The 24,424-nt window shown below is 39.2% G+C and overlaps 1 protein-coding gene and 1 pseudogene across 4 annotated transcripts in view; both read right to left on the bottom strand.

Annotated features, from left to right (window-relative positions):
- LOC131486949 (TAR DNA-binding protein 43-like) overlaps window positions 1-24,424 on the bottom strand; it is a 172,203-nt pseudogene that overhangs the window by 122,055 nt on the left and 25,724 nt on the right.
- The window catches only part of TBCEL (tubulin folding cofactor E like), a 77,522-nt gene that overhangs the window by 39,794 nt on the left and 13,304 nt on the right, over window positions 1-24,424 (bottom strand). The window contains exons 1-5 of one of the 4 annotated variants that reach the window (XM_058687074.1): window positions 21,583-21,724; window positions 21,313-21,420; window positions 9,695-9,844; window positions 7,850-7,989; window positions 1,040-1,221 (exon numbers count right to left, since the gene is read on the bottom strand). In XM_058687074.1, the coding sequence (XP_058543057.1) occupies window positions 1,040-1,221; window positions 7,850-7,989; window positions 9,695-9,827 (455 nt within the window). In that variant the 5' untranslated portion in view covers window positions 9,828-9,844; window positions 21,313-21,420; window positions 21,583-21,724. Of the gene's footprint in view, window positions 1-1,039; window positions 1,222-7,849; window positions 7,990-9,694; window positions 9,845-21,312; window positions 21,421-21,582; window positions 21,725-24,424 lie in introns of those variants that run through there. The other 3 variants (XM_058687077.1, XM_058687075.1, XM_058687076.1) reach the window with 3 other exon arrangements.

Genomic DNA, 24,424 nt, shown 5'->3' with positions numbered 1-24,424 from the left:
TAAATAAGGCAGTACTCACTCTAAGATAGCAGTTCACATAGGAGTGGAATTGAAATTGTAGTTAGAATAGTCAGGGAAGACTGCATGGCCTTGAAGGAAGGGCAGACTTGCAAAAGTTGAGAGGAGATAAGAGGAAAATCCCAGAAACAATGTGAACGCAATGTGTGGAAACAGAAATATTAACTACCATTTACTAAGTTCCTACCCTGAGCCAGGCCCTGTTCCAAGTGTTTTATTTCTGCCAGGTAGATACAGTTACGCCCATTTTACAGACAAGGAAACGGAGTTCATTCGCTTCTCAACGGTCATATGGCCAGTAGGGGGAAGCAGGCTCTCCAAGCTCATTCTCTGCCATGCCAGGGGTTGTGTGAAGTGAGTGGCAACCAGTCTCATTAGAGGGATGGTGAGAAACTCAGATGGAATAAATGGGGTGAGACCAGATTCAAAAGGCTTTGATAAGTTCCATATTTAGACAAAGAAACTACAGTTTCACATATTTCTTTAAGCTGCTTCCTTTGAATACTCGTGTGTTTATTCAAAGCTACATACAAACAAATGTAAGAAAGCATTTCTAAACTGACAAACAAAAGCATAATTTCTTGTTTAAATTATCGAAAAGAGTTCCATTTTCCCATCGGGCCAGCGAGGCACTTAATCATCTGAGTGTTAATATATTTTATAGATCGTATTTTTTTTTTTTTCGTCCCAAAGAAAAGCGCTGACGCAAAATTCTGAAATCAGGTAATCAGAAGATTAAAATGGAGAAAGTGTGGGTTGATCTAGAAATGATAAGAGCTTCTCAGGGATATTTTCTCGCCAAAGGATGACATATCTTATGTCTCGGTGCTACTCAACACTAAACAAGTATTCCAAAGAAAATGCTACTAAATTACCCTCCTTCTAAGTACTTCATTTTTCTGACTTCGTTCTCCATCCAATCTGCTGTTCTAGTGTTTCTGAGATGGGAGATCAGCAGTGATTCTGTGTACTAAGAAAGATGGCAACACAGCCCCCTCTCCATCATGCTCTCTGAGCTTACTCGGGTAACTCCTGCAGTATCGTGTGGACCGTCTCCCAAGAAGCTTTGCTGTTGTTGAGGACAAGTTTGCGAACCCCAGAGAAGGACCCAGCACATGTTCTTTCTAAAACCGACAAATTCAGAGGGTTGGAACTCAGGTTTAGAAACTCCAACTGGGGAACATTTGACACAATTTTACTGACCTGGGGAGAAAAAAAGAAATGCGTATCAGGCAGCAATCAGAGTTTTTAAATCGCAGTCATGCTCATAAAGCTTAAGTGAGTGGGGCTCCAGGCAAAAGGCCATTCACATTAGGGAGTCCTGTTAGTGACGATACCTACAGAGGGGCGTAAGTAATTTCAACAAATCTTGGCAAAGAATTTAATCTTTCTATGAAAGAGTGACATAATTGAAAATTAATGGTACAAAAGAAAGACTTTACATGTTGCCTTTGGCAAGGTTTCTGATTCTGTTCTGTATGATATTCTCTTTGATAAATGGAGAAAAGATAATTTTGATGACGTTTTAGGCTGCAAGTTTCTAGAGACCTGAGACTGGGTCATGTAATTCTCTTTGAATTTCTCCTTCCTTTTGTCCTCAGTACAATATTAAGGCTAATTAAAGATTTACTGAAGAACACACGGTAACAGCTCAGGTGTTCAAAACTGACATAACCACAGTCACTTAGAAACAGTTTCAACTTGGGGTGCCTGGGCAGCTCAGTCAGTTGGGCGTCTGACTTCCGCTGAGGTCATGATCTTGTGGTTCGTTAGATCAAGCCCCGAGCCAGGCTCTGTGCTAACAGCTCAGAGCCTGGAGCCGGCTTTGGATTCTGTGTCTCGCTCTCTCTCTGCCCCTCCTCCACTCATGCTCTATGTCTCAAAAATAAATAAAACATTAAAAAAAAATTTTTTTTAAAAGAAACAGTTTCAACTTGGGGTGCCTGGGCAGCTCAGTCAGTTGGGCGTCTGACTTCCGCTGAGGTCATGATCTTGTGGTTCATGAGATCAAGCCCTGAGTCAGGCTCTGTGCCTCACTCTCTCTCTGCCCCTCCTCCACTCATGCTCTATGTCTCAAAAATAAATAAAACATTAAAAAAATTTTTTTTTAAAAAGAAACAGTTTCGATTTGGCTCAAAGATGACCAAATTGGGGGCACCTGGGTGGCTCAGTCGGTTGAGTGTCTGACTTCAGCTCAGGTCATGGTCCTGTGGTTTCACGATCTCTCGGTTTGTGAGTTCAAGCCCCACATGGGGCTGTCTGCTGTTCAGGGCGGAGCCCACTTCAGCTCCTCTGTCCCTCTCTCTCTGCCCCTCCCCCACTTGGCTCTCTCTCAAAAGAATAAGATAAAAGAAGATGACCAAACTTTATATACACTCAAAAACAAAAAGCATCCATAACAAAACAGAAAACATGATCATCAATTTACTGATTTAGCTAGAAACTTGGTAGGAAAGAAGAGTTTTCTTAAAAAAGGAAATCAGCATTACTCACCTTAACTATTTAGCTCTACATGGTACTAGTCTCTTTTCATAAAGCTTATTTCACTCAATTCTCAAAACAACTTGCAAGATAAACTATTTTCATTTTAACAAATGAAGAAAGTCAGGCTCAGGAATGTTAAATAATTTGACTAAGGTCTCAGCATCACAAGAACCCAATCTAGGATTTAAAAATCAGAGCCATGGTTCTTCCAACATACCACAACTAGATTATAAATACAACCAGAAAAAAAGAACGAGCTTAAACAAGTATGAAGTAAATGTTCAAAGCCCAGTAAATGTAGTAAGCATCAAATAGGAAATGTGGTGATTAAACGTTATGAGAAATAGGACTGTTTTCAGACTCAAAAAAAGCTAGGTTCAAACCAGGTTCCAACACTTCCTAGCTGTGTGGTCTGACAAGTTACTTTCCCTCCCCAACTCTCCACTTCCTCATTTGTAACTTAGAGACAATAGGACCCACCTGTTTCACAGGACTGTTGGTGGGAATAAATGAGATCCAGTGTAAAGCACTGAACCCAGTGTAGAAACTTACTTCCTTACCTATTCCCCAATAGGATGTAAATTCCATGAAAGCAGGGGATAGTTCACTACTGCACAGTGGGCACTTAATGTTTGCTGAATAAATTAATGGCACAACATCATTCAATAAATGTAACTATTCCTAACATAGTAAGTATAGTATGAACCAATCTGTCAACCCTGGCTGTATGTTATATCGTATGGAATATCCTAGAAAGATAAAATTGGACTATAGTCTAATAATTCAAGAAGGAAAAAATAATATATGTTACAAATAAAAATATTCTTTAAAAGGTTAAGGCTAAAAAGGATTTGGGGGTAACCTTACACTAATGACAAGATTTTTGAAAATATATTAATTACACAGGCAAATGTACTTCTAAAAATGTCCTACAGGGGTGCCTGGGTGGCGCAGTCGGTTAAGCGTCCGACTTCAGGTCACGATCTCGTGGTCTGTGAGTTCGAGCCCCGCGTCAGGCTCTGGGCTGATGGCTCGGAGCCTGGAGCCTGTTTCCAATTCTGTGTGTCTCCCTCTCTCTCTGCCCCTTCCCCATTCATGCTCTGTCTCTCTCTGTCCCAAAAATAAATAAAAAAAAAACGTTGAAAAAAAAAATAAAAAAATAAAATAAATAAAAATGTCCTACAAACAAACATTCAGTGAGTTTCTAGGGCAGTATACTGACTTACCTTTTTTAAACTCTAAAAAAAAAAAAAAAAGGACTCCTTTAGTTAGAGTGATACAGCTGACCCTTGAACAACGCAGAGGTTAGGGGCACCAACATCCCACAAAGTTGAAAATCTGCCTACAAGTTTTGACTCCCCTGAAACTTTATTGATAGCCTACTGTTGACAGGAGGCCTTAATGATAATGTAAACAGTCAATTAACTTATCTGTATGTTGTATGTATTACGGACTGTATTCTTACAATAAAGTGAGCTAGAGAAAATATGTTTTTGTTTCATTTTGTTGTTTTAGTAATATGTGTTTTGTTTTCATATAGAGAAATATAAAGAAAACTAAAAAAGGCCCAATTCAACAGCCCGGTAATCCTTAATGAAGTCAAAACAGAACAGTAACAAAATGTTCACAGTTATGAAATTTGAACAGAACAAATTCTTGCGATTCTTCCCAGAAAAAAAAAAATGCATGCATATTCCAACATATACACTTACATCTGTAGATATTTTAAGAATTTTTACAAAAGAGATCCTCTCTTTTACACCTGACCTTTTTTTCTTCTCTTTTTCTTTTTTCTATATGTTTCAAGTTTTTATTTAAATCCTAGTTAGTTAACATACAGTGTAATATTAGTTTCGGGAGAAGAATTTAGTGATTCGTCACTTTCAGACGCCAGCCAGTGCTCATCACAAGTGCCCTCCTTAGTACCCATCATTCATTTAGCCCATCCTCCACCCACCTAGAGAAAATGTTATTAAGAAAACCGTAAGGAAGAGAAAATATATTTACAGTACTGTCCTGCAAGAAGCCTGCATGTAAGTGGACCCACACAGTTCAAACCTGCGTTGTTCATGTGCCGAAACATGGAGTGAACTTACACGACCTTCTAGGTCTCTACAGTTCTATGATTTAATAGAGGAGCCTCTACTCTGCTTGTAAAAATGAAGAAACTAAAGTTTTGAGAAAAATGGGGAAAGGGTTGTAAGATAACAATCTGTAACTTATACCCAAGCTATTCTCTGCCTCACCTGAGGGGCTAATTCCTCCCTCCTCTCAACTACTTGGGTTAATTTCTCCTATAAAATGGTTTTGACAAGAAAGGGAGGAAAAAGGAGATGCCTTGGGAAATTCAAGTCAAAAGCTAAAAAATGCATCTTTTTTCACACACAGATGCCCAATTTTCAAAGGATGGAGACAAATCTTTGCCTCCCCTCACAGTATTACACTTCTCACTCATATTTATCTTTGTCCCTGAATATACATACAGTAGCCAGTAGTTTAAACTACAAAAGAAGTTACTTATAACATTAGTCACCATTCAAAACACGAAAAGAACAAACTATCTTATTTGGTCCCACATTGCTATATCAAAAACTGGCCAAAATAAACTGACTTAATGGCCAGGGATGAATTTATCGTTTTGGTGATCAGGTACACAGGTTGTAAGGAGGTCGAAATGTAATGTCTTAAAACTGTGACCTATGAGGCATTTGTAGCCTGGCAGAGTTTAATCTATCCTAAAAATCAATATTCTTCTGCTGTCAGTGTTTCTCCCATCTCTGTGCTCTCTGATAGATATTCTAGAAGATTGCCATCAACTACAGTTAAAGCAAAGGACAAAATATAAAGGAATGATGAAAACAAAAATAAATTGGAAAACGGAAACCCGAACAGTAGCAGCAACAAAGACTTATTTGAAAACTGCCTGGATATAGACTTATAGAGGACACGTAAGAATATACATACAGAGCACAAATGAACATATGACCCTCTGGCCATACATGTTAATGGATGGAAAATATTTAGTGTAGACCTTTCTCTAAGCAGAGAAAAGGCTGAACTGCCTAGTGTAAACTCTGTGTTCTGATCCACACTGACATAGATTGTTCTTCCAAGGCACCAGCTCGATCACTGTTAAACTGTTCTCACCACTTGGCAAAAGCTTAGCTCATGTACGTGGTCAAAGCACAAAACCTTTGTGAAATTTTACACTCCCAAAGAAACACATTTAAGGGAATCAGCCTGCGAACATAGGATGTGAAATGATTCAGAGGAAAATGTGGTCTGACTTGTCACCCGTGCAGGTTAAAAACTCTCCCTGGAGGTTCAGCAGCAGACCACTGTGGGAATCCGGGAGATGGGGAGGGGTGAACCAGGCAGTTCTTGTTGCCTCTGTGCAGCATGGACACAGCATGCATGTCAACTAAGCATCTCAAAGGACCAAGAAGACAAAGACTGTAATTTGTTGAACAGTGAACTATACTAGTTGTTTAGATAAATGAATTAGTAAATAAATCCATGTACAAATAGAGATTATTTCTTGGAACACAAATCTGCATATATATTAACAAGTCACTTAAAAATCAAAGGACATGCATCTCAAAGAATTTGGTAAACATCTTAATAAAAATAGGAAATGTAACCAGAAGCACAGTTATCAGAGTAAACAAGACAATGAAACAGACAAATAATAAGAAAAGCTGAAGACAACTAGGTCACCGACAGGTTTTTCTTAAACAAAAAAGCTGTCTTGGAATCTGTATGGCATTTAATACCCACAAAGCACCTCAATGATCAGTTTTATCGGCAGCCCCGTCTTAGAGATGAGCAAAGCAAAACACCAGAGGATTAAGTGAGCTTCTTAAGATCGCAGGAAAAGTTGGAGCAAGAGGTCTTGATCAATCCTTAAGATACAATCATTTGTTCATTAATGCATTCAACGAACACTTGAATACCTAGTATGACACTCTGGGTGCTGATGATAATAGAGACAAAAATCTCGACTTTTAATAAGCTCAGGGTCCAGCAGGAAAACTATCAAGTATACAAGTGACTGTACTACATCGTGATAAATAATCACATGCAACATAGCAGCATGATACAGGTGCTGGGATAATCTACTCCTGCCTGAATGAGAGCCGGGGAAAGTTTCATAGAGGAATAGTGACTTGGGCCAAGATACATGGGAAGGAAGACGCCAGGGAGACAAGGAAAAACAGCAGTGGACTGAGAATGAATAAAAGCAAGGAAGCTTTTCATGTCAAGAGTTTATCATGAGCTGCAAGAAAAAGCATATGGCTAAAGATGGAGATAAAGCTCTAAAAGTAGCCAAGGGCCATATGGTGGAAGGCTACATTTAGAGAGTTCAGATCTTAGCAACTAAAGGACTTTAAGCAGGAGAGTGTCATAATCTTATTCCATTTATTAAAAGGAGTCTGGTTGCACTATAGAAGACAGCTTACGGGAAGCCGGAAAATCCATCAGGAAACTTTCTCCACAGTTTAAGCAAGAAAGAAGATCCTAAATTAAGGCAGGAGAATGAATGAAGTAGGAAGAACTATTTTTCCCTAATTCTTTTTTACTTTTTTGTTGGAGAGGGAGAGAGAGGGAGAGAGAGAGAGACAGAGACAGAGAGGGAACCTTAAGCAGACTCCACGCTCAGCACTAAGCCTGACGTAGGGCTCAATCCCATCACCCTGGGACCATGACCTGAGCCGAAATCAAGAGTCAGATGCTCAACTGAGCCACCCAGGCACCCCTTCTTCCCTAATTCTTAACAGTAGCTTCCACGAGTTAATTTTATCATCAGGTAGGCAATGTTATGTTGTTAATACTTTTATTTGTGTAGTTGGTTTGACTTACTCTGAGGTCAAAAGACATCGGGTGTGTCCAATCACCTATGAGACTTAATAGAATAAGGAAAAGTTTTAAAATATTCGTTTTAGAAAAGTTCTTAAAATTTGGAGTAAATTTCAGTAGTAAAAATTAATATTTTTACAATCTTAGTTTTGAGCTCAAGCAATTTTTATGTGAATTTATAGTAATAAATGGTGAACGAGTGGTACAATGAACACAGGATGTGTAAACTAGTGAAACAGTAGAAACGCCAATGCATTGTTGGCAGTCTACACCTCTGCAGCCTTATTAACCTCTAGATGCCTGGAAGAAAGTTCCCTGGTGCTTTTCACATTAATGAAAAATTAGCAGTAACAATGTTAATTGAAAAGAAAAAAACCAACAGAACAGCTGAAGTAGTCAGTTATTTATCTTGAGACACAGAGACAAGAATCTCCAGTGAGAACCAGAATTCAGTAGAATTCACCAAAATGCAGCAATATAAAAACTTTACCTCATGCCAGTCTTCGAGTTTGTTGTCAGAAAGATCTAGTTCCGACACATGAGCACAGAAGGCAGCAATTTCTTTTTCATCTCCTGCACATGTTATTCCACAGCTGTTCAACACCAGTACACTTGGGAGGTTGAGGCGATCTGAATCGGGGCCGGGGTGGGGGGGGGGGTGGTGGGGAACACAACACGTTCTAAATCAGCCTGATTCTTGTCTACATACATTCAGCCCCCAGGAATCAAAACCAAACAGCACAAAATTACACGAGGACCTGGAAAATACGGAGTATGATGGGATCAAAGGGTACTGAATTTAATGGGAAACAGTCAAATATGGACCAGGAGGAGAATAAAAGTACTGGACTAGTACAACCCAAAGAGTCTTGCAGGCTTCCCCCCATGGCAGGATTGCTGATCTCAACCACAAACAACACGGCTATCATCCTTGCTATGATCTTATCATCTGAACACTAGAAACTGTGATTCATCTGGACTACCACTGCCTTCTAACTGGCCTCAATTCTTCTTTCTTTTTTAAAATTTAGTTCAAAAGTATCATTCTGGATAGCTCTTTTCTCTCTGTCTGATGTGTATTTCCACCAATTGCTGCCCTCGAAAATTATTTCAAACCATTAGTTAGTCTACTGTGAAATCACTCCTATTTTCAAATTCCTATCATTGAGGAAATCCTCCTCACTTAAGTGGATTCATTAAAAATCTACGTCTCTTTCTCTCATACTTCTCTGTCAATCATTTCTGTTTCATATCCATGTAGAATGTGTCCTTTATGAAAATTAGACATTTAAAAATACATCATTGTAATGGGAGAAAGTATTGCAGGGTCTTAAACTATTTAATGAATTTGGTCCAACTACTGCCCGGTTCAAAAATACGTGTCAATAAAACCATGCTTCTTGCCCTAGGAAAAAGGACAGACATGAGAATTCAGCCACTCTTTCCCTATCTGGTATGAAATAAGGACTCACAAAGGAAATATTTGATTCATGGAGGCCTCAAATCATATAATTTTTCAACTCAGCACTTTCCAGTATCAAATTTTTCAGCATGGAAATGAAGCTTGAAAAAAAATGACTAAGTAAGAAAGCCACCTCTTTCTGCCATTCCAATTTATATGGAGTGATAAGACAGTTGTATTGAGGAACACAGGAACTAAAACACTGTCAATATTGATCTCCCACACTCACCAAGAACTACATCCAAGAGCTGTTCAATACGCATGAGCCTAACATGTAAGCGAGAGACACATCTTGCACATTTCTAAATGCTGTAGATCTCTGCTCACACCATACCCCCTCTCCTAGATCTATGTCTTTATCTCCTCCCTAACCGAATTCTACATTCTTAAAGAGTCCGTTCAAGTCTCATAGCTTTGAACCCTTTCCTGATCATATTTATTAACTCTCTCCTAAATTTCTTTCCCAATCACTGTGCCAATCACTTGGCTCAACGTGAACTGCACATAACTGTGTTAGATGCTTGTAAATGTGAGTATCTTGTAATCCAATTAGGTTGTAAGGTCACTGAGGGCACAGGCCAGTCTTGGACTATCTCACATCCTCTGAAGTTCCTCGTCAGAACACATATTTGAAACATCACCACTCAGATATTGTTCGCGCCTTATGAGCGCAAGTAAGCCAGCTTCCGGCCAGTCTGTAGGAAAAGAGATCCTTCTGGGTTTTTCAAAAAACTGAAGTCCTAACAAGAAAGAAAGACTATGCAACTCGAATTCCAAAATAAAGGAAATAACTTACAAACAAGGCAATATCTGGTTTGATGTCCTAAGTACTAAGCTCCAGTAAATAAATGTTTTAGGTCACGTCTATCTTACCTTTCATAGGAGAGCCCTGAGGCGTGGCTGGGACGTGGACTCCCATCCCAGGACCACGACGGTAAGGAAAGTTTTCAGGACTATATTTTTCACATAATACTTGCATAAAACTCCTTCCACTAGGTTGATCCATCTTCCTTTCCTAAAATTCTACAAGAAACCAAGAAATCATCCAAGTTACTCATTTAGCATATAAGAAATTTGTATCGCAAACCAATTATTTAGAATGCACCAGCCCAGGCAGTACAGACATATGAGACACGGTCAACGCTCCCAGGAATATACACTGTGGTGAGACCTTACGATATAGGGAGGCTACATATGTAGACAAATGACAGCAATGCAGTCCAGTATATGATAACTGCAATCCAGAATAACAGTGCCACAAGATGTTGATGAGGAGACAGTCATTTCCAGCCAATGGTAATAGAAAGACTTTGGGCTGGAACATGGGGTTTATGTGGTAAGTTAGAGGAAAAAGGACTAAAAAGAAAGGTATAGACTCAACATCAGATTAAAGAGTTTAGATGAATCCGTTGATATTTATCCCTCAAAATCCATTCTCCTCTTCTTCTACCCTAAAAGAATTTTTAACTGTATACATCGGACTTAGGGATGAGTATAGGACTAGGTTCTAGTTGACGGGATAGAAATGGTCTATGGCAGATAGCCAGAGTAATGCCTTTGCCTCCTTCCTGGTCTCTGGCTCAATTCTATTGCCTAGAAAACAAATACCACCTCGCACTATGGGCCCCAAAAACACACCCTGAGGAAGGAAAGTCCCTGAGGACTTCATGGAACTGGGCTGCCATAATGGTGCTGGATTGCATACCTCTGGAAATTTCTGTGAAAGAGATATAACTTCTGTTTTATTTAAGCCAGTGTTCAGTTTTTCAATTACTTACAAATGGACCTAATCCTAACTAATACAGAATGTCATTTCTTTTGGTTTTGAGTTTGAGTAGCGTCTTCAGTGTCTAACCTCAGCTTAGGGTCCAAATTACAGTAACTCTAGCATCCTCTCAGTACTCACGCAGAGCTTAAAACAGGTAATGTTAAAAATATGCTAGGGGCCCCTAGGTGGCTCATTCAGTTGAGTGTTTGACTCTTGATTTTGGCTCTGGTCATGAACCCAGGGTCATGGCATTGAGCCCTGAGTTGGGCTCCGTGCTGAACATGGAGCCTGCTTGAGAGTCTCTTTCTCTCTCCCTCTGCCCCCTCCCATGTTCGTGCCCTCTCTCTAAAATAAATAAATAAACAACCAAACAAAACAAAGTAAAATGCTAACTTCTGACAGCCTGCTAACCCATTATCTTGAGGGGCTGGCCTATGAGCTATATTGAATATAAATCAAAATGTAGGCAACTAATTGACCTCTATAGTTCCAACTATCAGATGCTAAGCTTTTTACTAAAATAATCATAAAAAGGAAGGTGAGTTAAGAGTACTCTCAGAAGAAGGGATAACATGTAAAAAGGTATAGCAATCAGAATGCACAACGGCCTAACAGAAAATAGCATAAGGAGTAACTAATCAGGAACCTCAGAGGAGATCGTATGTACTACATTAAGAAGGTGGACTTTAATCTGTAGAAAACAAGAAGAAACTAACAGGTTTTAAGAACGGGAATACAACAATTAAAATTTGTAGGAAGCTCTTTTTGGCAATCAAGTAGCTGATGAATAAGAGGAAATACATATCAAAGGCAGGGAGAAGAGCTAGAAGGATACCACAAAAATATAGGAGAGACCTCAGGCAAGGAAAATAAAAGCAAAAATAGATTATTGGGACTGCATCAAAATAAAAAGCTTTTGCACAGCAAAGGAAACCATCAACAGAACAAAAGGCAACCTACTAAACAGGAAAAGATATTTATAAATGATGTATCTGATAAGGGGTTAATATTCAAAACATATAAAGAACTTATCCAACTCAACACTAAAAAAAAACCAATGAAGATATGGGCAGAGGACCTGAATAGACACTTTTCCAAAGAAGATGTACAGATCGCCAACTGGCCCATGAAAAGCTCAAGCATCACTAATCATCAGGAAAATGCAAATCAAAACCATAATGAGGTAACACCTCACATCAGTCAGAATGGCTGCTATCAAAAAGACAAGAAACGAGTGTTGGAAGAGGATGTGGAATAAAGGGAACCCTCATGCACTACCGGTGGGAATGTAAATTGGTGCAACCACTGTGAAAAACAGTATTGAGGTTCCCCCCAAAGTTCAAAATAGAGATACCATATAATCAGTTTTTCCACTACTGATTATTTATCCAAAGAAAGTGAAAACACTAACTTGAAAAGGTATATGCACCCCTATGTTCACTGCAGCATTACTTACAATAGCCAAGATATGGAAGCAATCCAAGCGCCCACAGAGAGATGAATGGATAAAGATGTGATATGTGTGTATGTATGTATACAGACATACATACATACAATGGAATATTACTCAGCCTTAAAAAAGAACGAGATCTTGCCATCTGGGACAACATGGATGAACCTAGAGGGCATTATGCTAAATGAAATGAGCCAGAGAGAGAAAAACAAATACCATATGATTTCACTTATATATGGAATTTAAAAAACAAAGCAAACAAACAAAAAGACATCCCTTTAAATACAAAGAAAAACTGATGGTCGACAGAGGGGAGACAGGTTGGGAGATGGGCAAAATAGATAAAAAGGGGGATGCGCCTGGACGGCTCAGTCAGTTAAGCGTCCGACTTTGGCTCAGGTCATGATCTCGCAGTTTGTGGGTTCGAGCCCCGCGTGGGGCTCTGTGCTGACAGCTCAGATCCTGGAGCCTGCTTCGGATTCTGTGTCTCCCTCTCTCTCTGCCCCTCCCCAGCTCACATTCTCTCTCTCAAAAATAAACATTAAAAAATATATATATATAAAGGATTAAGAAATACAAACTTTCAGTTATTAAAAAAAAGTCATGGATAGGGAATACACTCAACAATATTATAATAATGTTGTATGGTGACAATGCTGACTACACTTATTGTGGCAAGTATTGAGTGATGTACAGGATTGTTGCATCAATATGCTGCACACCTGGAACTAATATAACTGTGTGCTAGTTACACCTCAATAAAAAATAAAGTGCAATGTTCTTAAAATGTTAAAAACAAAACAAACAAAAAAACAAAACCAGGAGAGAGATGACAGGGGCCTGACCTAATACAGTGTTAGTATAAAGAGAAAGCTGGGGCAGATTCAAGGTCAATTTAGAAAAGCAAGCTTTTCAGTCCAGTCTCCAAGTTAAAAAAAAAAAAAATGTGTGTATATATATATATATATATATATATACATACATACATATATATGTATGTATGTATATATACATACATATATATGTATGTATATATATGTATATGTATGTACATACGTATATGTATGTATACGTATATATGTTAAAGCAAGCTTTTCAGGAATTATAGGGGCTGAGAAGAAGATAGAGTCAAGACTGATACCCAGGTTTCTAGCACAGGTGACCAGGTGACTGATGATACCATTAAGTAAAAAGAAAATATGAAGAGATTTCGTTCTGCAGAAGAAAATGATGAAATCCACTTTATCCACTTCCAGTCTGAGGCATCTGTGGGCTATCCAAGGAAACAGTCTGCAGTTGGGTGAGAAATGTGAGCTAGAGATGAAGATTTCTACATCAGGATACAGGCAATATTTCTAAGAAGAACAGCAGGACAATCGAACTCTCAGGGACGCTGCTGTTTAAAGGACAGGCAGAGGGAGCAGAGTCATGAAGGAATGGAACAACCACAGAGTAGAGCGTACAGTCAACATTTTGAGAAGTTTAAAAAAAAATTTTTTTTTAATGTTTATTTATTTTTGGCAGAGAGAGAGAGACAGAGCATGAGCAGGGGAGGGGCAGAGAGAGAGGGAGACACGGAATCCGAAGCAGGCTCCAGGCTCTGAGCTGTCAGCCCAGAGCCCGACGCGGGGCTCGAACTCACGGACCGCGAGCTCGTGACCTGAGCCGAAGTCGGACGCTCAACCGACTGAGCCACCCAGGCGCCCCAACATTTTGAGAAGTTTTAATTAGAAGGGCAGTTGACAAGAAGGGGAGGATGAAATGGGCTGATAAATTAGGCAGGAACAGGACAGAGTAGAGAATTGGGGGCAACTGTCAAGATTTTTCCTCTTAAAATAGAAGAGGGATGAACATATGATTATAGATTACAGAGAAGCAGCAAGTAAAGCTGAAGAGGCTGGAAATGACTACTTGTATATGGTCCTAAAAGAAACCAGCAGGTAGGGGCATTAAAAAACTTCTCAGAAGGCTGTGTGATATGCGCCAGATAATGCTCCAAACTATTTGTCATTGGAAGTGACATATTTACTTCACTATGTTACACTGGTTTACTTTTGCTTATATGGTTTAATTATGCTGAGTGGTAGGTATTTTCCCATGTGACTATACTAACTCCACCATTACAGTATAAAGGGGAACACCACAGGGTCATTTTATTTCTCCAATATTAATTCCCAGCATCTGGCACAGTGCCCTATACAGAACTCAATAAATGTTGTGGAGTCCAAAAACCACTAGCCTCCGGTGTGCCAAGCAGGAGGAGCAGAGAATTCAGGATGGGGAGTAGATGTAAGCCCCACTCAGTACTACCACTTAATAGTTTTGTGTCATCAGGCAAGACATTATTTCTCTAGGACTCAAATGTGTTTGTCTGTAAGATACAATAGGAACATCTAGACTAATGGGCTTCAGGGCTGCTATAGAGCTCTAAAATATACAAATGCATTATTGGGATTATAGGGCTGTTGTAAAGCTCTAAAATATACACACGTTATTAATTACATATTACAGGAAGTTGTAGTATGGTAGAAAGCACATGAACATAGAAAACTCAGGCTCGATCATTTACTAGCTGGGTAGAACATAAGCTAGCTATGTAACCTCTCTCTACTTTAATTATCTCACCTATAGATGGGCTAAAATGTTCCTCTCAGGTTTGCAATAAGAATTTGAAAAAAAACATGAATATAAAAGTGGTCTTTCAACTTGGCCCATTCCCTAAATTACTACCAGGGCCAAGTCTACTGTACTTTGTAAAATCAACTCACAAATGCCTAGAACACAGAGTAGATACTCACTAAGCACATGGCCACCTACTGAACAAAAGTTTCATTTATCAAGGTCTAGACTATGAAGTACATTTCACAATGAGGATATCACACGACATCTTGAAAATTCAGGACTGCCCTCTGTCAGGATCCTCATTCGTGAGCTTAAAGACAGAACCTGTTAGTACAAGGCAGTTTGTTCTTTCCATCCACACGGAGTGATAAATGCTGCTGTCCTCCATCTCAGTGCTGATGGTTGTCACAAAACTGAAGTGTATGTGTTCATCAAAGACTTCAGGAATCTTCAGGTGGAAGGTTCTTTTACAGTGTAAACTTATCACCAACAGCAGACAACACAGGGCAGGTGCCATGCCACTAGGGACAGACACCACGGTTCTTATCAAAGACTGGTCTCAAGCAGAATGCCAACAGAATTTTTGGAAGTGTTTAACAAAAGTCAAAGAGGTTACATTGTTATCTTCTATATACTTAGCAGTTCAATGGGGCGTCAGGATGATTCAGTTGGGTGTCTGACTCTTAATTTCAGCTCAGGTCTTGATCTTATCTCACTGTCAGTGAGTTACTTAGTGAGTTCAAGCCCCACATCAGGCTCTGTGCTGACAGCATGGAGCCTGCTTGGGATTCTCTCTCTCCGTCTTTCTCTCTGCCCCTCCCCTGCTCGCACACACTCTCTCTCTCTCAAAAATAAATAAACATTTTTTTTAAAAAGAATAAAAAGTGTGTAGGGAGAGTGCTCAACTCACTGTGTGTCAAAATAATGTTCACCAAGTTTAAACAGCATCTTTAAACTGGAAGCTTTAGAACCACTTAAACTCAAGCCAATTCAGGGGCAATAATCTAATACACAACTTAAATACAGGCAAACTGAGGGATGGCAACACTAGAGGCATACTCACATTGAAATAAGTCCTAGTAAGCCAGCAATCACGGAAACTTAACAAGTTATTCCTCATGGCCCCATGCTGTAAAAACTCTTCCAAATAGTCTAGAGGTTTGTTTCATATTCTTTTTTTCCTAAAGACTTAAAAGCAATGCCAGGCGCCTTCATTGGTCATTTTCCAGGATACTCTATTGGAATAGCCTTCCAGGAACGTAGATAGCGTACACATGAATACATGGGCTTTGAATTAGAACATTAAGATTGCAAAATGGATCAGTAACATAAATCTACTCAAAATCTGTTGGGGCAGTTTTAGGAGGAACAGTAGGTGGGAAAGGAAAACTGAAAACCAAACAGTCTGAAAAATGAGGAAATACAGGATGGAAAAAGATCTTTAACTGGAGCCTTTTAAAAGGTTTTGGTGGGGGGGGGGGGTGGAGGGGGTAATCTATGACTTTCTGGAAAGAACAGGTGTCAAATTACATCTCACTACCTCTGTAGTTGGCAGAGTTCTAATGCATTTGTAAAAGTATTCTGAATTGGTTCTGAAAGCCAGGGAGCCAGGAATCTTGGGTGATGTTGGTTCCATTACCAAGTTGTGGAGTGTGCCTGTGAAAATCTCAACTGCTTTGTGCCTCAAATCTGAACCATAATGTGCTCTTGTAAAAGTGCTTGGAGAAAGTCAGGATGAAGTGCAAATTGGAGGATAAAGTGCTCAGTACATTTTTGCCAAATAGATTAGTATAAGAAAAGAATGTCCAGTCACCTAAAACTCCTCATCACTGTCAAACCATTCACACTTTATGTTCCCAGCAAAGGGTCAGGTCAAAGTCGGTATGAAACTCAACACAACTGAAAACAGAACACTTCTGACCACTAACACTGGAAGATACACAAGACAAATCTTTACACCGGTACGCAAGATCAACATGTACTTCACAAAAATACTTTATGGTGGAGTACCATACTTCATAAAGTGTGAATGCCAATACCACTAGCCTCACTCACAACTTCAAAAAAAAAAAAAAAAAAAAAATCCAGAGGGAGGAAATGAAGAATAAGGGTGGAAAGGAGATTCGCTTTTTCACTGCACCCATTTGAACCACCTGAGCTCACTGCATGCATACATCATCTTTTCCTTTCATATACTGTGTTATCTTTTTGAAACGTAAGCATTTTTAAGTGATCTATCTGGGAATGAGCTAATAATCTGCCAAATGGCTTTTTAATTCCTCATTGTTATCAACTGCCTGTGAAAAAAGTTCCAAACTGGAATTTGGAATTCCATGTGAAATATAGAATATTAATAATAATTTTTAAAGGAATCAGGGAAGGAGGAAGAAAAGAGAAATAGAATGGTGGCCAAAAGGAAATAAATACTTTTGTAAAACAGCAACTGGCAAAGAAAAAGAAAGAATGAAACCCACCTGAGCCGCAGAACGAGGCTAAACGAGGGGAGGGTAAGACGGAGCCAGAGTACACAGGCTCCCCAGGGCCTTAACAAAGGTGAAGCAAAAGTCCACCGTGACATGTACAGAGGGGTTGGAAGAATACCCTCAGGCCTGCAGGGTCACTTCCTTTGCTAGCCAAGTTAAATGGGTTAATAAAAGTTAACTAAATATTTTATACAAATTACCCAAGCTGTATCAAAACTACTGTGACTTTGGAACCACAAGGACTCCAGGAGGCAGAGCTTACAAAGCCGTAAGCCCAGGGATGCTCCGGGAGCTCTGGGCTTCCCAGGCACCTGTCCCTGTGGAGACGACCAAAAAGAGCGGTGCTTCCTGAAGCAGGAAGGTGCTTCGTGTGCAGGATGCACATTACTGCAATGTGCATTTACTGCAAGGGTAAATGGTTGGGAACAGATTCACAGTTGTTGTTTTTAATGTTTACTTATTTTTGAGAGAGAGAGAGAGAGAGACAGACAGACAGACAGAGTGTGAGCAGGGAAGGGGCAGAGAGAGAGGGAGACACAGAATCCGAAGCCGGCTCCAGGCTCTGAGCTGTCAGCACAGAGACCGACGTGGGGCTCAAACTCAGGAACCGTGAGATCATGATCTGAGGCGAAATCGGATGCTTAACGACTGAGCCACCCAGGTGCCCCCAGATTCACAGTTCTAAAAAATAAATCATAATAATTCAAAATATGCATTAATTTAGGATGAGCCTAAATATCAAGGAAGATTTTTCATAGCATTAAACTAATGGAGAAGAGGGAAACACTCCTAGGTAGTTTTAAATTATTTTCAGCCATCTGACATGGGACTGACTTAGGTACAGCTAACCCAACTTATCTATTCATCGGAGAAGGGCAGCAAAACCACACTCTAAAAGCTACCTGCTGGTATTTTGTTACCAAATACTTGAAAACAAAACTTAAACTAAACATTTTGGGAGAGGCTCTACCAATTCGCTTTTAGTTTCCTTTGGTCAGATGACACTTTGTTCCCTTCATCTTTCTGCACTTAGGTGCCTATTTCCCTTACAAGACAATCTGAGAATAAGAATCTCTTTATCACTTGTTTAATAAAATTGGGGACAACAAATATACTTAGTTTTCTCTGCTCTTTTTTTGCACTTTATCAAGTGGTTCCCATTAGGCTTATTTGCCCGTTCGTTCGTTCATGAAATGTGTGCCCTCACAAAGCTTACAGCCTCATTTAGTTTCATTCAACAAAGATGAACAAAAAACAAAAAATAAAAAAATCCTGAAAACAGAAACAAAGATGAACCAGACACCAGATCTATGTCAAATGCTGGACTAAACGCTGAAAGAAAGTGAGAATGAGTAAAATCCAAACTCTGCCCTCAGAGCATCCACAATCTAGAAGGAAATTCACAGAGATAACACAAACGTGAAATAAGCCACACAGAAATAGTGAATTCAAACAGAAGTGATTCACTTTTGGAAGCATGATCAAGGAGGCTGAAGGTAAATCGTGAGCCATTTTGAAAGACAATGAAGACTAGGTTAACAGGATGGAGAAGAGTATTCCAGGCACAGGAAACAGAACGTGAACAGGCACAAGAGACATGAAACATGGCTATGAAGTGATACTGCTAAAACAGAAAAGACATGTGGGGAGAGCAGGTGAGGCAGGAGGCTTGACTGCAGGTGGGGGACAATGGTTAGCTCATGACTGACCTTGCTCAGGTCAGCCTCCTCTTATATGGATAAAAGAAAACTTGATAGATCACTGCGAATACAAGAGGTGAAAAATGATGAGAATTTTTTAATCCTTAAAGGACTGGGCAATTAGGAGTTTGTTACCTTAAGGGAAGCAGTTTCAGTACAGGGAGGGCATAGAAACCATAGCACAGGGAATGAAGGAAATAAGTGAAGACTGAGTATAGACCATGCCTTTGAGAAGCTCAAATGAAAGCAGAAAAGATAGGACAGTTGATGAAGAAACACCAAGTGTTCAGAAAGAAAAGTTTTAGATCTTGGTCTTTCTTAAAAAGGACAAAAGAGAAATGTGTAGGCTGAATTTGGGGGTGAGGCAGGTGGAGGAGGTTAACAACACACCAACAAAACAAGTCTAAAGAGGAAAAGCTCTTGAATAGCTTCAAAGAACCTCTTAGGATTACTAGCTTTCTCAATTTTTACAAGTTTATTTTTTATTGTTTGTTTGTTTGTTTGTTTGTTTGTTTTTAAAAAGAGCAGGGGAGGGGCAGAGAGAGAGCAAGAAGGAGCAGAGGAGGAGAGAGACAGACAGAGAGAGAGAGAGACAGACAGACAGAAAATCTTAAGCAGGCTCCACGCCCAGCTCAGAGATTGATGCAGGGCTGGATCTTACAACCATGAGGTTATGACCTGAGCCGAAATCAAGAGTCGGACGCTTAACTAAGCCACGCAGACACCAGTGTTTATTTGTTTATTAAAGCCCATTTAACTTCTGCTTTGTGGATTCCTAACACCATCACCAGAAAGCTTCCTTTTTAGAAAAACCCCCACTATACCCAAATCTTGCCAGATTCTCAGACATTTCAGGTACCTGGGACTTTACTTTGTTTTCTAAATCTCTCTCATCTTCAGCATAAATGTACCCCAATAAAACATAATTACTCTGTGGGATATATTTTTCCCTCCAGGAATGATTAAATTAATGAATGGATGAAGGTCTATTAATAAGCTTCTTTCTAAATAATTGTTTTTTAAAAATGTAAGTGATAGATATTCCAAATTTTTAAAAATTTCCAGTTGAAAATCAGTGAGAGACCTGTAATCCCATGTAGTTTCCATGTAGATGTAGTTTCTTGTTTTATTACGTAAGCTAGCATGTAAATAGGTGTTATCAAAAGCTATTGATATCGGAAGCACATCATATCATATTAGAGCCACAGCCAGAGCAGGAAGCTGTGGTCAACAGATGTAGCAAGTAGGTTAAGCCTGAGGATGCACCTAACAGTGTGTATTTTTTCTGGGCCGTTTTCCCATGCTATGGAGATACATAACTTTTTAATGAAATTAAATTACTTTTAGGTAGTTGTGTAACCTGCCTTTTTGCTAAATAGCTCATGAAAAACTTTCTATACCAATAAATACATATCTACATAATAATCATTTTTCAGGTTTGTAAAGTATTCCATTAAACAATCTTTTGCCACTGAAGTCATGAATGACAGCTATCTTGCCCGTAAAAACACTTCAGGGACATTGTCCAAGGCAATACAATTAAGCTAGACAGTCTCATCCTGTATGGCAAATCTAATTTCATTTATCATAAAGTATGCATACCTGTAATTTTATCTCACTTAACCTCCTCTGACCATTATGTACTATACCTTAGTGGATGCCTTCTTGGGATGAAAAGTAAGGAAAATAAGCTAATTAAAGTTTCAGAATGAGTCTGTAGAATTATAGTTCACCAATTCATAAATTTACTCTAAGCATTCCAAGTGCAAAACTTGACCGCGGCTGATAAATCCATTATCATAATACACCATGCCACAGTTTCACAGCCTACTAAGAACCACCCTGTTTCTCAGTCTCTCAACTGCACACTAAACTACACCCAAGTGTAATAACGTGGCATATCAACTTTTTGGTAGAAGATTAAAAAAAAAAAAATCCAACACTGCCAAATGAAATGTGAATTCAGACTCCTGGTCAGTCCTTGGGTTATGCTGTTAGTGGGGCACTGCTTCCCCTTCACGTACCACATCACTTTGCTTCACCTTAAGAACATGACAGACCTTAAAATATCTAACCCAAATTCTTTACTTCACTATAGTCGTGACGCCAAAGATGTCTAAAACTGTGACTCCGTGTTACCAGTGAGTACAGCTTCAGAGCTGTCTATGTTGTCTATGAAAGAAATATATTGTATATGAGTCATGTTTAATGTTGGACAAAAAGTCCGTTTTCTCATCTACAGCCACACAGTAGCAAATAGGACTGCCCCTCCTGGGCATGGTCTACTGGACATAAACACAGCAGTTGACAGGTCTTATCTAAATGCTCTAGCCCAAGAATTTTACGATTTTGATGAAAAAGTAGTTAAAAAAAATTAAGAACATACCGCTATTAAAAAAAAATAAAATGCAAACATACATACACACATACATAAAAAGAAAACACTGCTATTTAGACTTAAGTACCTCTTTATGTGAAAATATTTCTAAGCACTTCTTCCTTGATTTGCAGTTTCTTACTGTCCAGAAATGTTGGCTTAAGCCAGTTGTCTATATCCTATGAAATCATGCATTCTGAAATTTACAAAAAAAAAAAAAAATCACTTTCCGCAATTACAGTAACAGTGAAAAAAGCTCAACAGTCACTATATCCTTCACTTCAATGGCTTCCAAGGAGAGTTCCACTCTTATTCCCCATCTCAACCCCTTCACAAACAAATTTGCATCCAACCCTACCTTTCCATATGGCAAGATTCCATTTGGGAAAATCTCAAAGCTTTAATGTCTCACTCACTCAAAATTCAGGAGGTAGATACATTTGCTCTTGAGTCAATGTTCTCCAAAAGCCAAGTCTCCCCACACCGAGATTAACAATCTTTTAAAGGCTAGTAATTTCCATAACCACCCTCTGAAATAGACAAACTGACACTTATCTCTGTTTACAGGACACGAAACTGAGCTGACTTGCTTGAGTTTCCACGGCCCAACCAGCATGCTAAGTCATACTTTCGGTACCCCTAATCTGTTGAGTCATGCTATCTTTACTCAAAAAAAAAAAAAAAAAAAAAAAAAGGTATATTTCATGTCAACAGTATATGACACCATGCACAAATCATAGAAACACAACTTATTAAAATAATCGAAAACGATCATAGCCAAAACATGCCTTGTAACCACATCAGGGGAACTGAACCACAAAACTAAGCAGCAGGGCTAGTCTCGTCACCAAAGGGGCAAAAATTATTTTTAACTTCTCCTTCCCACCAAAAAGCAATGGATATTAGTCTCTTGAACAGAGTAGTTTTCATCAGAAGAAAATCACATATGCATGCTATCTTTCAACTGTGAATACACAAGTTTAAGGTCATTACTCAGCTGAATACAGAAGAGATTACCCCCATTATCTCTCTTCCTGAACACCTACAAAAGCTATTAAGTTAAAGCAAGGCCTCACTAGGAACAAACTACTAGTACATCACTCTGCAAGCAGCCTTATAGCAGAATTTACACACCATTCCAGCACATAACCAGGGATTGCCAGGATGTTAAACAGCAGCTACACAGAAAAGTTGCAAAGTTTCCAGATCACTAGCCTCTTCCACATTTAGTGCTATGGTGGTTTGCCCAGTGGTAGGTAACATGTGCTGTTTCTAAAAACCAAACTGCCTGGAGGTAAATCAGAACTGACTCTACTGCTCTGTGTGACTGTGGGCAAGTTACTTCGGTTCTCGGAGTCTCCATTGCCTCATCCATAAAAAAGAGTAACAGAGAGCCCCCAGCTCCCAGCTCATACGGTTGCTAAAGAACGGAGACAATATGGGTAATAAGTGTTTAGCACAGTGCCTGGCACCTAGAAAGCACTTAATAAATATCCATTTACTATAGTTTCTACCGCTATTACTACTCCCATCACCACCCAGGGAGCATGGTAGCATTAATGTACAGCTGGGGGGACTTACTTGTAACTTTGTTAAATAGATTTGATCTAACTGTTTTTGGTCCCAGGACCATGCCAATTAATGCCAATTAGTGACTCAGGCAATAAAAATGTCTGACACTTCTAATGTCATTCCTCCTCAACTGGAAGGTCTTTCCCCTTCTTCTCGGTCTAAATTTTATGTATTCTTCAATATCTTGCTCAGAATAAACTTCACAGATACCTCCTGCCATAATGGTCCTTTTCCTTTGAGCTGAGCTCAGGGTATCTACTGCCTAAAATTTTCAGCGGGCGATTAATCAGTCACATGTTAGCATGGTATCATTTTTGTCCTACATGCCATTATTATTTAACTTTGGCCCAGTAATGTGATTTTCATGTGTTTATGTCTCATGGCCTTCGATTGTATAGCTCTTGAGGGTAAGGACCATATCATAATGTTTCTTTGTATCTATCAAGGACTGGACCTTTACACATAATCGGCAATCTATAAATGTGCTAATCAATGAGTTTTCTAATCACTTTTTTTTTTTTTTAATTTTTTTTTCAACATTTTTTATTTATTTTTGGGACAGAGAGAGACAGAGCATGAACGGGGGAGGGGCAGAGAGAGAGGGAGACACAGGATCGGAAACAGGCTCCAGGCTCTGAGCCATCAGCCCAGAGCCCGACGCGGGGCTCGAACTCACGGACCGTGAGATCGTGACCTGGCTGAAGTCGGACGCTTAACCGACTGCGCCACCCAGGCGCCCCTCTAATCACTTTTGATTGTGGTTATCAAATGTATTTTACAAAACAAAAAAAAAAGCAGTTTTATTAATAAACTCTGAGACCAGAGTCCTTGTGAACAAAAATGTTTCATAGCTACTGAAACGCATAATTATGTCTACCTCTCCATGGAGATTCCAAAAATAAGAGATGAAATGATACAGCAATGAATCAGGAGCAGTCAGAAATATTTGCTACCTAGCACAAGTTAAATTCTCCTGCAAAAACTATAGTCACAACAAATTTAATACTGATTTTAGTATCCATATTAATACTTCACATTTTATATGCAAAAGCTAGTGATTTATGCCATACTTGAGAACAGGCACTGTTTAGTAACGAAAGATGAATATATGTGCCTTTCTGGTGAGAATGTAAAATGGTATAGCTGCTGCGGAAAACAGTATGGCAGTTCCTCAAAACATTAAACTTATAATTTACCATATGACCCAGCAATCCTACTTGTGGATACGTAAAAAAAGGACTGGAAGCTTGGACTTGAAAAGATATTTGTGTATCAGTGTTCATAGCAGCATTATTCACAATAGCCGAAAGATGGAAATGACCCCAATATCCGTGGATGGATGAATGGATAAGCAAGATGTGGTGTGTATACAGATAATGAAATATTACTCAGCTTTGAAAAGAAATTCTGACACGTGCTACAACATGGGTGAACTCCGAAGACATGTTAAGTGAAAGAAACCAGATATAAAAGGACACATACCATATGATTACACTTATATGAGGGATCTATAGTAGCCAAATTCACAGAGAAAGAAAGTAGAATGATGGTCGCCAGGGACTGGGGAGAGTGAAGCATGAGGATTCCTGATTCATGGGGACAGAGTTTCAGTTTAGGAACGTGAAAAA

Source organism: Neofelis nebulosa, chromosome 10 (genome assembly GCF_028018385.1).
Source record: "Neofelis nebulosa isolate mNeoNeb1 chromosome 10, mNeoNeb1.pri, whole genome shotgun sequence".
Classification (NCBI taxonomy): Eukaryota; Metazoa; Chordata; class Mammalia; order Carnivora; family Felidae; genus Neofelis; species Neofelis nebulosa.
This window is presented reverse-complemented; position numbering and strand designations above follow the sequence as displayed.